This window comes from Suncus etruscus, chromosome 12 (genome assembly GCF_024139225.1).
Source record: "Suncus etruscus isolate mSunEtr1 chromosome 12, mSunEtr1.pri.cur, whole genome shotgun sequence".
NCBI lineage: Eukaryota > Metazoa > Chordata > Mammalia > Eulipotyphla > Soricidae > Suncus > Suncus etruscus.
In genome coordinates, this window is record NC_064859.1 from 63,931,033 (window position 1) to 63,946,564 (window position 15,532).

At 40.9% G+C, this 15,532-nt stretch overlaps 1 protein-coding gene and 1 long non-coding RNA gene across 2 annotated transcripts in view; one reads left to right on the forward strand and one right to left on the reverse strand.

The window, feature by feature from the left end:
- LOC126024020 (uncharacterized) overlaps positions 1 to 15,532 on the reverse strand; it is a 295,412-nt gene that overhangs the window by 102,449 nt on the left and 177,431 nt on the right. The gene's annotated exons all lie outside the window — the stretch shown is intronic.
- MTLN (mitoregulin) lies at positions 1,122 to 1,322 on the forward strand. Its single transcript, XM_049784456.1, has one exon. The coding sequence runs from the start codon at positions 1,128 to 1,130 to the stop codon at positions 1,296 to 1,298; it is 171 nt and encodes a 56-aa protein (XP_049640413.1). The 5' UTR covers positions 1,122 to 1,127; the 3' UTR covers positions 1,299 to 1,322.

Here is a 15,532-nt window from a genome sequence, read left to right on the forward strand (position 1 = left end):
CAATATAATCTTCCTCCCTTTCCCAACAGTTCTATTCAGTGTTTGTAAGGATTCTCTGAGTTCAATCTGAATGCCATGAGCCCCAACCATGACTCATGTGACTAAAAAATTCACTATTTTTTTAAAAAAACTTTTGAGTTTCTGTGATTTATAATTCTGTTGATGATGGTTTCACAGTCCCTCTTCCAATTCAATTGAATGAAGAAGAACTCACGTTTGATCACAACATTAATTAAGCAAAAAAAAAAAAACAAAAACAATATTCTTGTTCACCAGAAACCTTCTAACATATCTAAAACAAAGTGGGTGTATGTTAATGTTCAAGTTTTATGATATTTTGATAATGATGAAGTATCTCTGCTGAAATTCAGTGTTCAAATTAAGATGTGTGGTACATGACTAGATTTCAAAGTCCTAATATAACAGATTAACATACTTCGTCAATAAATTTTGTAATTTCTATACTGATGCTGACATAGCATTTTCTTTTTATGTAAGGGGCTGAGAACAACATATTATTAATAATTTAACTTTAAAATTTTGCTAATTTTTAATATTGAAAACCACAGTGTCCAAAAGAAAAAAAGGAAGAGAGAAAGAGAAGAAAAATGTTTGCCACAGAGGCAAGGAGTGGGGAGAGTAAGGAGGAGAGCCGGAGGAAATTGGTGGGAAAATGTGCACTGGTGTAGGGTGTTGTACATTGTATGACTGAAATACAGTCATGAACAACTTTGTAACGGTGTATCTCATAGTGATTCAATTATATAATATTTTATATCAATAAATTAACATTTTAAATTGTTAGTGTTTAATTATCAGGAATATTAAAGTGACACCTATTGCTTGTATTCTATGGCTGTCTCTAAATAAGCTCACATTGAGTTTACAGAGGAATGAAAGAGATCCCCAAAGCTAGCTAATAATGCAAGGCAATATCTGAATAATGTCCGACAATAATTGTTGTAGGGGCTCAGAGGAAGGACAGATAAGGACAAGTCTTTTAGGAAAGCATTAGACTCCCTTAGGAAAGTAAAACAGACAGATCTGTATTTGGCGAAACGTAAACGCGTTAGACATTTTGAGCCCGCCGCCGCGCCGTAGGTCGCGCAGCACGCCCGGAGGTCGCGATGGTGGAAGTGTCAGACAGGACTTTGCAGCTCTCCGTGCTGGTGGCTTTCGCCTCCGGGGTGCTCGTGGGCTGGCAGGCGAACCGGCTGCGGAGGCGCTACCTGGACTGGAGGAAGCGGAGGCTGCAGGACAAACTGGCGGTGATGCAGAAGAAGCTGGACCTGGCCTGAGCCCGCGCTTGCCGGCCCCGCGCGCCCCTGTGCGGCCGCGTCGCTTCTAGTCGGGCCCAGCTGGACCGATGGAGCGAATGGAGCGAGCTGGCCCGCCGCGAGGGGCTGTGCCCGGAATGGCCTTTCGGTGAGCGGCTCTGATTTCGAGGTCTTGGGGTTGCCCCCTGCTGGACGCAGCTTGCTCCAAAGGAAGTTCTGGTCCCCAAATAATTGCACTTTGGGAAAGGGAAATTCTGGGGGGAAAAGGAAAGAAAAAAGTACAAGCCGCGAAGACAATTTATCCACCCTTTCCCAATTATATATATTATAATACATAATATATAAATTGTATATAATTTATAATATAGTGTTTTTATTATTTATTATATATTATTGATATATTTATTATATATTTATAATATATTTATTATTTATATTATATAATCATGTAATGTATTATATAATATATTGTGATAAACATATAAATTATATATTTATATAGTTATATATTATACATGTATTTAATGCCCTTGGTATCACCACATAGGGCTTCTTTTTGTTTTGGTTTGGTTTTTGGTTTTTGGTTTTTGGACTACACCTAGTGTAGTCCCTCCTGGCTTGAGGGACCATTAGGGACGCTGGGGATCGAACCTCGGTCCATCCTAGGTCAGCACTTGCAAGGCAAACGCCCTATTGCTTGCACCACCGCTCCGGCCCCATACAGGGCTTCTTAAACTTTTCCCGTTCACCATCCCTTTTAAAGCCCCCAATTTTTTTTTCTTGAAATCTTAGGTATAAAATATGTGTACAAATCAGTTACTGATAAGTAAATCATGTTTATTTTATGGGGGGGCACATATCCAGTGCAGCACTGGGACCATCCTGTTTCTGTGCTCAAAAGTGACCCAGTAGAAGTACTGCAGGACTATATGCAGTGCCAGGGATGAAACCTAAATCCACTGAGTGCAAACGAGTAGCTTAACTCCAACCATCTTTCAGCGCCTAATCAATGTTTATTTTAAAACATATTCAGTTGTGCAACCCCAGATGGAGGCACCACTGATGTTCCACTGGTCCAAATTTCCAAATTCTTACATTATTGCCAGGCTGATTATGTAGAGTGAGTAGAGGCTTGGAAAAAGCCTTGCTTTTTCATTAGGCTTAGATACAGCATCAGCACTATCAGCACTCTCAAAGATTTTCTGGTTTTGTGTGTGTGTGTGTGTGTGTGTGTGTGTGTGTCTGTGGTGTGTGTCTGTGTGTGCTTTTCACCAGATGCTTTAATCATTTAAAGACACAACATAAGCTCTGTTGAAGTTAACAATGATGTATCTCTAATTTTTTGTCTTTTCTGTTTCCAACAGTGTTGAAGATGGACATAAAGCCTGAACAGAAATTATTTCTTCTTGTAATTATGAGTAAATTTTATTTTTTAAAATAAACAATATTGACATCTTCGAATCTTTTGTCAAAAGGAAAAGAAGTTGCTTGCCTATCAATTTTTTTTTAACCTAACTGTTTTGTGCATCACAAAATTTGGGAGTCTCAAGCCAGAGTAAATAGTACAGTGCAAGTACTATAGTATAGTACTGTTGCATTAAATAATTAACAATGGGGCTGGATGGCGGTGGATTTCTCTCCGTGCTATTCCAGTCCACGTGGCTCTGCCACCTTCATGCAGTCGGCAAGTCCCAGGCCCAGGTGAAATCACTCACTCACAGTCAGGCGTCAGGAAGCAACATCTTTATTTAAGCCCTAGCCACCACGTGTGTGTGGCCTATTCATAACCTTTCATGCACAGCAATATTTTGCTAGCCCTGCATCTTATTTCCTGTTAGCCATCTTCCCTTTGGGCTCCATGCTGGTCAAAGACCAGAACACAAAAACCCAGAAGCCAGAGCGCACAGCAGCGCAGAAAGGGCCAAGAGCCAAAAGGGCCCAATTCCCTTGGTCCAAGCCTTATTTAACATTTCCCAGACCCCTCCCAGGAATGGGAGGGGCTCGCAGGTAAAGTTACACCTACTATCCGGTTCCCAAGACCCCTCCCAGAAATGGGTGGGTCTAGGGTCTTAAATAGGTACACCCACATAGTACTTGCAAGTGTCTAACCTAGGTTCTATCCCTGGCATCCCTTATGGTTCCCGAGCCCACCAGAAGTGATTTCTGAGAGCAGAGCCTGGAGTAACCCGAATTCTTACTGCCAAGTATGGCCAAAAACAAACAAATAAACAAACAAAAAGAGAAATCTGAGAGTTTTAAAACTTACTTACCTTTTTGAGTAGATATACTCTTTTTAGGGGATTTCCCAAGCAGTGTTCATGACTAAGGTCCCTCCCATTTTGGCTGAAGGGGTGGTTCAGTGCAGAGGCTGGAGGATGCTCTTGGGGGACAATGTGTCATGGAACTGGGGTCCCCTTATGTGCTTTAACTCTGATTGTCTTTCTGACCCTAGATATATTCTTCAGGAATCTGAAGTTCCTTTGTATTAGTTTCTTTGTACTAGTTGCTGGACTGTTGTCTTATGCATCCTTTTGTTTAGCTTTTACTTTTCAACTGTTTAGGGAAGCAAAAGACTGAAAATAACTGGTAAGGATGACATAAAATAGAAGACCTTTGCCTTCTGAAAGTACTCTTTTAAGTATAGAGTACACCTTTTTTTTCTTTTATGTTTTCTGGCAAAGACATTATTTATGGGAAGGAGAAACCCTCTCAAATAGCAGTTAGTGATCATTTCCAACTATGAGTATCCAAGTCCCTAGTTATGATTTCGCAAGACTATGAGAACATGGCACCTGGCATGTTTAATTTTGTGGCTCATGATATTTAATAGCAGCTTCACAGAAACAGAAGAAAAATTCAGAGAGCTTTCTATAGGAAACTTTATTTCCACTGACTTTACTGGGCTGTTGTGCTTTTGGATTAATTTTCATTCTAAGATGATATTAGCTAGGGACTAAAAATAGTTCTTAGAGCACTGATGCATTTGGACTGCACTTTGCTCAAGTATCCTAGTCATCATTTTCATTGAGACTTAGAATTGAGGCTCTGTGAGGCACAGTGCTTTCCGAGTTCTCTCCCCCAATGGCCAGATCTGCTCAGGTAAGAATATGAGCTACTTCAGTCCCTGTTCCTTCTGAACATGGTCTTTCCAATGGTGATTCCTTTCTGATTGACACTAACCTTCTTCTCTTTCCTTCTGAGCATTTGAGACTTGCTCAAGAGAATTCTCTAGATTCTTAACAGGTTTTTAGCCAGTATGCACATCACTCTTATTTTTGTGCTCAATGTAATTTTATATTCTGCCCAGGTATTCTTGATTCTATCATGGGCAATTCCCCTGGACTTTGCTTCTCACATTCTCCTAGCTCTCTACCCCTTGCCCTCTTTCAACATTTTTTTTAATTTATTTAAAGAAAATATATCACATAATTGACACAATTGATCATAATACATTTGTTTCAGGACTCCTTCAACATTTTTTTGTAATCCTTGAAACCATTGACTCACAGAAATGATGTTACTTTTTAATTTTTTTTAATTTTATTTATTTATTTATTTATTTATTTTTTGGGTCACACCCGGCGGTGCTCAGGGGTTATTCCTGGCTGTCTGCTCAGAAATAGCTCCTGGCAGGCACGGGAGACCATGTGGGACACCAGGATTCGAACCAACCACCTTTGGTCCTGGATCGACTGCTTGCAAGGCAAACGCTGCTGTGCTATCTCTCTGGGCCCGAGATGATCATACTTTTTACCTTTTTTTTTTTTTTGGTTTCCTGGGCCATACCTGGTGTGCTCAGGGGTTACTCCTGGCTATCTGCTCTCAGAAATAGCTCCTGGCAGGCATGGGGGACCATATGGAACACCGGATTCAAACCAACCATCTTAGGTCCTAGGCAAACACAGCTGTGCTACCTCTCCAGCCCAAGATGTTACTTTTTCTTTTTCTTTTGTTTTTGTTTTTGGGCCACACCCGGTAACGCTCAGGGGTTACTCCTGGCTATGTGCTCAGAAGTCACTCCTGGAGGACCATATGGGACGCCGGGGATCGAACCGTGGTCTATCCTAGGCTAGCGCTGGCAAGGCAAACACCTTACCTTTAGCGCCACCACGCCGGCCCCAGATGTTACTTTTTCATATCAATGCAAACTAGCAGCTGAGATGATTGGGATCCCTAGTTACACATAGAGAATCTGGAAATGGTAGCTGGGGGTGAAATCTTCAGCTGTCCCTCCTCCATTTGTCTTCAAAGTTGGACTTAAGCTCCAAAATTATCTTTGGAGATGTGTAGACATACTTTTACTTCCCTATTCTGCCTCTTTCCACCATCTCTTGGAAGCCTGTCCCATTCATTGTTTCAGCCATCCCTTGGATCTTGTCATAGGCTTGTACCTCATTACAGTTTCTCTGCTATCATTGCAACTGGTAAATTTTCCTTTGAGAAAGACATTGTCCTCCACACTTTTTCTCTGCACAGAAAAATTGCCCCCCCTCCAGAACACGAGTTCTCCTACTATAAAATTGATATTCTTATTCCATACCTCCCTGGTTGGTTTAATTTCCATAGCCACTTCATTTTTTGTTTGTTTGCTTTTGGTTTTTGGGTCACACATGGTGGATGCTCAGGGGTTACTCCTGACAGTGTGCTCAGAAGTCGCTTCTGGCAGGCACAGAGAACCATATAGGATGCCAGGATTCAAACCACTGTCTGTCCTGGATTGGCTGTGTGTAAGGCAAACACCCTACTGCTATGCTGTCTCTCCAGCTCCTCCATAACCACTTCTGCCTTCTTTTTGGATCACCAAATATATGGGAAAAAGATTCTTCACCTCTTCACTCAGCTATAACAGATGGATTTTAATGGCAGTGATACCTTTCTGGATATTTACAGCATTTCAGCACATTCAGCTCACAGGCTACATTGCTTATTTCTAATCTGTACATCACAATCATAAAAACTGTCAGGTAGAAATACTCTAATTTCTCTTTTTCTGAGCACCCAAGGAGAGCAAAAGTTTTCCATGTGTGTTGCGTATTTTAATCATTGGGAGCTTTAGAAATACTGATCCCTGCACATAATCAGGAATTCTGGGTTTTGTGGATTGAAGTGTAGGCAGTGGTTGTGATGTTCGGCTGAGGTTGAGACTGTCTCAGACATTTTGGGGAGCAGGTGGTGGCTCCTAAGAAATACTCGAGACACTCGGGTTTTCAGGGCGCCTCAGTGGTGAACAGGGTAACAATTCAATGCAAGGATCAAGGGTGTGATGATGCAGTTTGGGCCTATGGTGCTGGGGACTTCCTGGGCTGCACCTGGTGGTCTCTGGGGACTATGTGGTGCCATGGGCTGACATTGGGTTGGATACATGCTAGGTTTGTATCCTAACCACTACCATATCTTGGCCCCATCCCAAATTTTCTTTGGGAGTAGGGCCTAGGGCACATGGCATTGTGCAGATCCTCTGGCTCTGCTGAGGGATCACTCCTGGTAGTCCTGGGGGGCTCTTTGTGGTGCTGGAGATCAAACTCAGCAAATGCCTTACATTCTGTATTATCTATTATCTCTCTAGCCTGTGTCCAAGGCTTTCAAAAGACACAGGCCTGCGCAGATAGTATCTATACCCAGGGCCTGCCTTCTTTGGCCCAGCGTTTCCCCACATTTTATCTACCTTGGATCCCCACTTCTGTCCTAAATTCCTTACTGCAGTAACCCCATCTTACCAAGTCTTATGATTTGCCCTCCTATTGTAATTATTTTTTTTTTTGGTGGGGGGTTCCTAGAATGTTCTGGGGAATCATGGGGGTATATGATCTGGCTGAGAAGCACTATTTTAGGACACCTGCAGCCCCCTTTTCTATTTAAAATGACACAGACTGGAACATATGTATGTGTCATATGTATATACAACACATATTCTTGTGTTACATATGTATAACACACATATATGTATATATATTTCTGAAGATTTTTTGATCCAGTGTATTTTTGGAGGGGACAATGCTAATTTCTTGAGACTCACCTTGCTTCCCTAATGTAAAATTTTCTGAGTTAACAATCTTCAACTCCTGCCTTTCATTTCTCAAATTTGAATCCTATGTAGTCTGCTCTACCCTTTCCTTTGACTATCATAGCCATTCCCTGTGCGTCCACAGATCTGAAATTCTACCCTCCACAGACCCTCTTTCAGGATCTGTTCCACCAATCTTTTAGCTTCATGCTTGCAAATATCTGTTGAGCATTTCACTGGATGGCCTTAATCTAGAATTCAAGTTACTACTCTAGAATTCAAATGTCTATGGTTTACTTGATAGAGCCTTAAGCAACACGTCTGTGACGTTATCTTATAGGTAGGCAAACATCAGGCTTTTATTTTTGTTTTGGGGCTACATCTGGCAGCGTTCAGGGGTTACTCCTAGCTCTGCAATCACCTGGTAGGCTTGGGAAACCATATGGGATACCAGGGATCGAATCTGGGTCTGCAGTTTACAAGGCAAACACTCTACCCGCTGTACTATTTGTCAGTTCCTAAACTTGAGACTTTTAGACTGCTAACATAGCTTAAACTGTCTGTGAGGCCAGGGCCTTAAGTTGCTAATACCACTGACAAAGTCAGAATTTTGCATCCATGTGTCCATATATATTGAAACTTGTATTTGTGATGATTTCTCTGAATAGCCAACTTTCTCTCTTGCCTTTGCTATTAATTGAGTCTGAATCACTTGAGTCTTCTACTGCATTGTGTATCTGTAGAAATAGGCTAAATTATTTTAACCTGTGAGGAAGCAATACAAAATTGATACTTATTTTAATTCACTGATGGGAGGAAACAATGATTTTAATTAAAGTAGCTTGTCCTTATGGAAATGTGGTTTGATTTGGGCTTTGGCATTCCACTTCAAAGTGTTTCTCTTTTTATAATGCTATCCAAGATGGTAGCAGAAGTAACCATTAGTGTTTTATGTGGCAAAGTTGAGTATTACAAGACCAAAGGAACATGATTTTTGTTGTTTTTTTGGGTCATACCTGGTGGCACCCAGGGGTTACTCCTGGCTGTGCACTCAGAAATCGTTCCTGGCAGTCTTTGGGGACCATATGAGACCTTGGGATTCAAACAACCATCCATCCTGGGTTGGCTGCGTTAAAGGCAAACGCCCTACTGCTGTGCTATCTCTCCGGCCCTAAAGGAACATAATTTAAATAGACAGTTGGAGGACCAGAGAGATAGCACAGCATTGCCTTGCATGTGGCTGACATGGAATGGTCCCAGGTTCGATTCCTGACATCCCATATGGTCCCCCAAGCCCGCCAGGAGCGATTTCTGAGCTCAGAGTCTGAGCACTGCTGGGTGTGGCCCCCTCAAAAAAACAAAAAATAAAATAATTGAATTATCTCATTCACTACTGTACAAGGAATGCTATATAAGAATACATGGTATTCTTCGACATGGAGGTGCACCAGGAAACATTGGAATATTATTAAAATGTAAATTCTGATTCTGTAGGTCTGTGGTAACACTTGAGAATATGTATTTTTATCACGCTCCTAGATTATGTTGATGCTGATGGAGGACTCAAGAAGTGCAAAAAAGCATAAGATCCAAGTATTTTCCATCAACAATGAATAAGAATAATACGTTGTATGTTTTCTACAGTGCTTATATACTCAAACACATATTGGGAAGTGTTACTAGTTAGTAAAAATTATGACATTAGCCTGTTCTTTAAGTATGGAACATTTTTAAGTCATATAGAATATTTTCCTAACTTAATTATATTTAAAATAAATATTTTTAAATTTCAGTGGGGTGGAAAGGAACATAGGAAAAAATTCCCAAATTAATTGAATATTTTGACTACAGAACTGAGCTTATATGAGAGGAGCCTTTGGGACACTGGTAGAAGTGGGCTCTGGTGATGAATATTGTGTTGGAATGATATATGCATGAAAAGTGTAATTAACTATTGTAAATCCCCAGTACTTAATAAAATTGGCAAAAAAAATTTTCTTGGTTACCAGTGCAAATTTTCATCTTCAAGATGACTCAAGTAATTAATCCACTAATACATTTTATGATATTTAAAACTTGTTGCTAATTTTTAAATTTTGTTGCTTTTAGGCCACACCCTGCTGTATTCAGGACTTACTCTTGGCCCTGTGTTGGGGATTGAAACAAAGGCTAGTCTAATGCAAGGCAAAAAACTCTACACATTGCACTATTAATTACTTTGGCCCTTAATGTTACATTTTTAGTGGAAATACTATAGCTATTTTAATTTTTTTGCGGCCTAATGAGAAATAGTTAAAATTCAAAACTTGAGCTACAAAATAAGAGTGTGCCAAGTGCTATCAAGGATTTGAAGAATAAAGTACTTACATTTCTGGGAGGGTGTTAGTTACCGAATACATTTCGGGAAAATAAATAAGAGGTGGGTAGGGACTAGAAGGAAAGTAAGTCTACAGAGGTGCTGATCAGCTTCTGGATCCTAGTCAGTGAAAAGAAAGATGCTATATGGTGTTTTCAGTGAAAAGTCTGGGACGACAATCACTTTTTCTTCTATATTCTTGAAGGAAAAACAATACATCCATTAGAACTGTGCAATCAAAAAAACCGGCTATCCTTTGCAGAAGCTGGCTCCCTGTGTGTGACACCAGGCGGGGAAAGTCCGCGAAAGTACACCGGCCCAGTGGGGCTCAGCTGTGAAAGACTGTGAGTGTGACCTGTCTATGTCTGTCTACTGTCCTCTTGCGTGAAACTCTTGCGAGTGGGGCAAAAAGAGCCTCCAGAAACCTCGCTCGCCCAGACACCATTTTCAGGGAGGGACTTCAGAGCATAAAAGCCGGCTATCCTTTGCAAAAGCTGGCTCCCTGTGTGTGACACCAGGCGGGGAAAATCCGTGAAAGTACACCGGCCCAGTGGGGCTCAGCTGTGAAAGACTGTGAGTGTGACCTGTCTATGTCTGTCTACTGTCCTCTTGCGTGAAACTCTTGCGAGTGGGGCAAAAAGAGCCTCCAGAAACCTTGCTCGCCCAGACGCCATTTTCAGGGAGGGACTTCAGAGCATAAAAACCGGCTATCCTTTGCAGAAGCTGGCTCCCTGTGTGTGACACCAGGCGGGGAAAGTCCGCGAAAGTACACCGGCCCAGTGGGGCTCAGCTGTGAAAGACTGTGAGTGTGACCTGTCTATGTCTGTCTACTGTCCTCTTGCGTGAAACTCTTGCGAGTGGGGCAAAAAGAGGCTCAGAGGAGCACGGCCGCTCCGCTTCGCTACGCGGCCGTGCACTCTTTCTAAGGAAAGAACTCCATTGCAACAAGAAGGAAAAATCACACTAAGAACGGCGCTATATCACAGAAGCAAACATTTCTCTCTGGACTGTCTTCTCTGTTACATGCTCGGGCCTAAGATTTGACCCAGTGTGAGGCTTCATCCACGGAGGACTCCCCTCCCTTAGAGGCAAGTCAGCCCATCCAGAAAGGGAGGAGCCAGAGGAGTGTGCTGCCTACATCATATAGACAATGAATACCACTACAACACGTAGAAAAACCCACAATACAAATGTGACAATGGGGAAACAGCGCAGGCCAGCATCAGACATAGAGAATGAAGATGACAATTCTGAGGACCAGATAATGACTGAACAACTAATCAACCTCTCAGATAAGGACTTTAGACTAGCAATATGGAAGGTGCTCAACAGACTCCAAGAAACCATGGATCGAGTTGAACAGAACACTAATAAGAACCAAGAAAATATGAAGGCAGAAATGACAAAACTCCAAACTGAAATAACATGTCAACTAACAGGCCTGAAAAACTCAGTAAACGAAGTGAATGACAAAATGGATAAGCTCTGGGACAGGGTATCAGAAGCTGAGAATAGACTTGGTGCTGTGGAAGATGAGATACATAACAATTCCATACAGCAGGAGAGATTGGACAAAAAACTTAAAGCAAATGAGCAGACAATGGAAAAATTAGTCAAAGAATGGGAACAGACGAAAATAGAAGTCTATGATAAGATCAACAGAAACAACTTAAGAATCATTGGAGTCCCAGAGACCCAGGAAGAAAATTTCCAGGAAGAATCAATGGTCAAGAACATCATTAAAGAGAAACTCCCAGAGCTAAAGAATATATGTGATCAAATCCTGCATGCCCGAAGAGTACCAACCAAAAGAGACCCCAGAAAAACCACCCCAAGACACATCCTAGTCACAATGACAAATCCCACAGATAGAGACAGAATTCTGAAAACAGCAAGATCAAAAGGGGAAATCATGTTCAAGCAAGCTTCCCTGAGATTTACAGCAGACCTGTCACCAGAAACGCTCAATGCCAGAAAGCAGTGGTGGGATATTGTGACAAGACTGAATGAAATGAATGCTTCACCCAGAATACTATACCCAGCAAAACTCACTTTCCGGTTTGATGGAAGAATACATGGTTTCACAGACAAAAAACAGCTCAGAAACTTCACAGACACAAAACCAGTCTTAAGAGAAAAACTGAAAGACCTAATCTAAGACAAGACTACCCAAAAGACACACCAAATTTTGAAATAAAGATGGCGTTAAATCCCAGGACAATTCTTTCTCTCAACGTCAATGGACTAAATGCACCAGTTAAGAGACACAGAGTGGCTAAATGGATCAAAAAACTCAATCCAACCTTCTGCTGCCTACAAGAAACGCACCTGAATAGTCAGAACAAACATAGACTCAAAATAAAAGGCTGGAGAAAAGTTATCCAAGCAAACAACACCCATAAAAAAGCTGGAGTGGCCATACTAATATCAGATAATGCAAACTTTATACTCAGGAAGGTTGTAAGGGACAAAGACGGACATTTTATATTAATCAAGGGGTACGTAGAGCAGGAAGAATTCACTCTCCTAAACATATATGCACCGAATGAGGGGCCAGCAAAATATTTAATACAACTCCTGACAAATCTGAAAAATAATATCAACAACAACACAATAATTGTGGGGGACCTAAACACGGCTTTGTCAACACTGGACAGGTCAACCAGACTGAAACCCAACAAGAATATACTAGACCTGAGGAGAGAAATGGAAGAAAGAGGCCTAGTGGATATATATAGGACACTCCATCCCCAGAAACCTGGATACACATTCTTCTCCAATGTACATGGGACATTCTCCAGGATAGACTACATGCTGGCACATAAAACATACCTCCATAAGATCAAGAGGATAGAAATTTTGCAGACTACCTTCGCTGACCACAAGGCTCTGAAATTATTTGTGAACTCCAAAGGGACTCAGAAGAAACACTTTAACACCTGGAAGTTAAACAGCCTCATGCTCAATAACCAGTGGGTCCGAGATGAAATCAAGGAGGAAATAAAAAGGTTCCTGGAAACAAATGACAATAAAGACACAAACTCTCAGAACTTATGGGACACAGCAAAAGCAGTACTGAGAGGAAAATTTATAGCTTTGCAAGCACACATCAGGAAGGAAGAAGGAGCTTACCTGAGTAGCTTAATGACACAGCTAATAGAACTAGAAAATGCTCAACAAAAGGACCCAAGAACAGGAAGACAGAAGGAAATAACAAAGCTGAGAGCAGAAATCAACGAAGTGGAAACTCAAAAAACAATCCGAAAGATCAACGAAAGCAGAAGTTGGTTCTTTGAAAAAATAAACAAGATTGATAGACCACTGGCAAACCTAACAAAGAAAGAGAGAGAGAGAAACTTGATAACTCGTATCAGGAATGAAAAAGGAGAGATCACTACTGATATGACAGAGATTCAAAGGGTAATCAGAAACTACTTTGAAAAACTCTACGCCACTAAAAATGAGAACCTGGAAGAAATGGATAAATTCTTGGACTCTTATAATCTTCCACGGTTGAAGGAAGAGGATGTAGCATATCTAAACACCCCCATCACCATTGATGAAATTAAAACAGTAATCAAATGTCTGCCGAAAAACAAAAGCCCAGGTCCAGATGGATTCACTAATGAATTCTATCAAACTTTCCAAGAGGAACTACTGCCAATCTTGGCAAGACTCTTTCATGAAATTGAACAAACAGAAACACTTCCAAATAGCTTTTATGAAGCCAACATCACCTTGATACCTAAACCAGACAGAGACGCTACCAAAAAAGAAAATTACAGACCAATATCACTGATGAATGCAGATGCAAAGATCCTCAACAAAATCCTGGCAAATAGGATTCAATGCCTCATTAAGAAGATCATCCACTACGATCAAGTAGGTTTCATCCCAGGAATGCAAGGCTGGTTTAACATCCGTAAATCTATCAACATAATACACAACATCAATAACAAGAAAAATAAAAACCACATGATCATATCAATAGATGCAGAGAAAGCATTTGATAAGGTCCAACACCCATTCTTGATCAAAACTCTCAGCAAGATGGGAATGGAGGGAACCTTTCTCAATATAGTGAAGGCCATCTACCACAAGCCAGTGGCAAATATTATCCTCAATGGAGAAAAACTGAAAGCCTTCCCTCTAAATTCTGGCACAAGACAAGGCTGTCCTCTCTCACCACTCCTATTCAACATAGCACTGGAAGTACTTGCTATAGCGATTAGGCAAGAAAAGGATATCAAGGGAATCCAGATAGGAAAGGAAGAAGTCAAGCTCTCACTGTTTGCAGATGACATGATACTCTACTTAGAAAACCCTAAAGACTCTATCAAAAAGCTTCTAGAAACAATAGACTCATATAGCAAGGTGGCAGGCTACAAAATTAACACACAAAAATCAATGGCCTTTCTATACACCAACAGTAATAAAGAAGAAATGGACATTAAGAAAACAACCCCATTCACAATAGTACCACACAAACTCAAATATCTTGGAATCAACTTGACTAAATATGTGAAGGACCTATACAAAGAAAACTATAAAACTCTGCTCCAAGAAATAAGAGAGGACACACGGAAATGGAAACACATACCCTGCTCATGGATTGGCAGGATTAACATCATCAAAATGTCAATACTCCCCAAGGCATTATACAGATTTAATGCCATCCCTCTAAAGATACCCATGACATTCTTCAAAGAAGTGGATCAGACACTTTTGAAATTCATTTGGAACAATAAACACCCTCGAATAGCTAAAGCAATCATTGGGAAAAAGAATATGGGAGGAATTACTTTTCCCAACTTTAAACTGTACTACAAAGCAACAGTTATCAAAACAGCATGGTATTGGAATAAGGATAGGTCCTCAGATCAGTGGAATAGGCTTGAATACTCAGAAAATGTTCCCCAGAGATACAACCATCTAATTTTTGATAAAGGAGCAGGAAATCCTAAATGGAGCAGGGAAAGCCTCTTCAACAAGTGGTGTTGGCACAATTGGATAGCCACTTGCAAAAAATTAAACTTAGACCCCCAGCTAACTTCATGTACAAAGGTAAAATCCAAATGGATTAAAGACCTCGATATCAGCCCCAAAACCATAAGATATATAGAACAGCACATAGGCAAAACACTACAGGACATTACAGGCATCTTCAAGGAGGAAACTGCACTCTCCAAGCAAGTGAAAGCAGAGATTAACAGATGGGAATATATTAAGCTGAGAAGCTTCTGCACCTCAAAGGAAATAGTGCCCAGGATACAAGAGCCACCCACTGAGTGGGAGAAACTATTCACCCAATACCCATCAGATAAGGGGCTAATCTCCAAAATATACAAGGCACTGACAGAACTTTACAAGAAAAAAACATCTAACCCCATCAAAAAATGGGGAGAAGAAATGAACAGACACTTTGACAAAGAAGAAATACGCATGGCCAAAAGACACATGAAAAAATGTTCCACATCACTAATCATCAGGGAGATGCAAATCAAAACAACGATGAGATACCACCTCACACCCCAGAGAATGGCACACATCACAAAGAATGAGAATAAACAGTGTTGGCGGGGATGTGGAGAGAAAGGAACTCTTATCCACTGCTGGTGGGAATGCTGTCTAGTTCAACCTTTATGGAAAGCGATATGGAGATTCCTCCAAAAACTGGAAATCGAGCTCCCATACGATCCAGCTATACCACTCCTAGGAATATACCCTAGGAACACAAAAATACAATACAAAAACCCCTTCCTTACACCTATATTCATTGCAGCTCTATTTACCATAGCAAGACTCTGGAAACAACCAAGATGCCCTTCAACAGATGAATGGCTAAAGAAACTGTGGTACATATACACAATGGAATATTATGCAGCTGTCAGGAGA

Excerpts from the sequence above, each read along its gene's own strand:
- MTLN (XM_049784456.1), top strand. The coding sequence starts at position 1,128 with ATGGTGGAAGTGTCAGACAGGACTTTGCAGCTCTCCGTGCTGGTGGCT.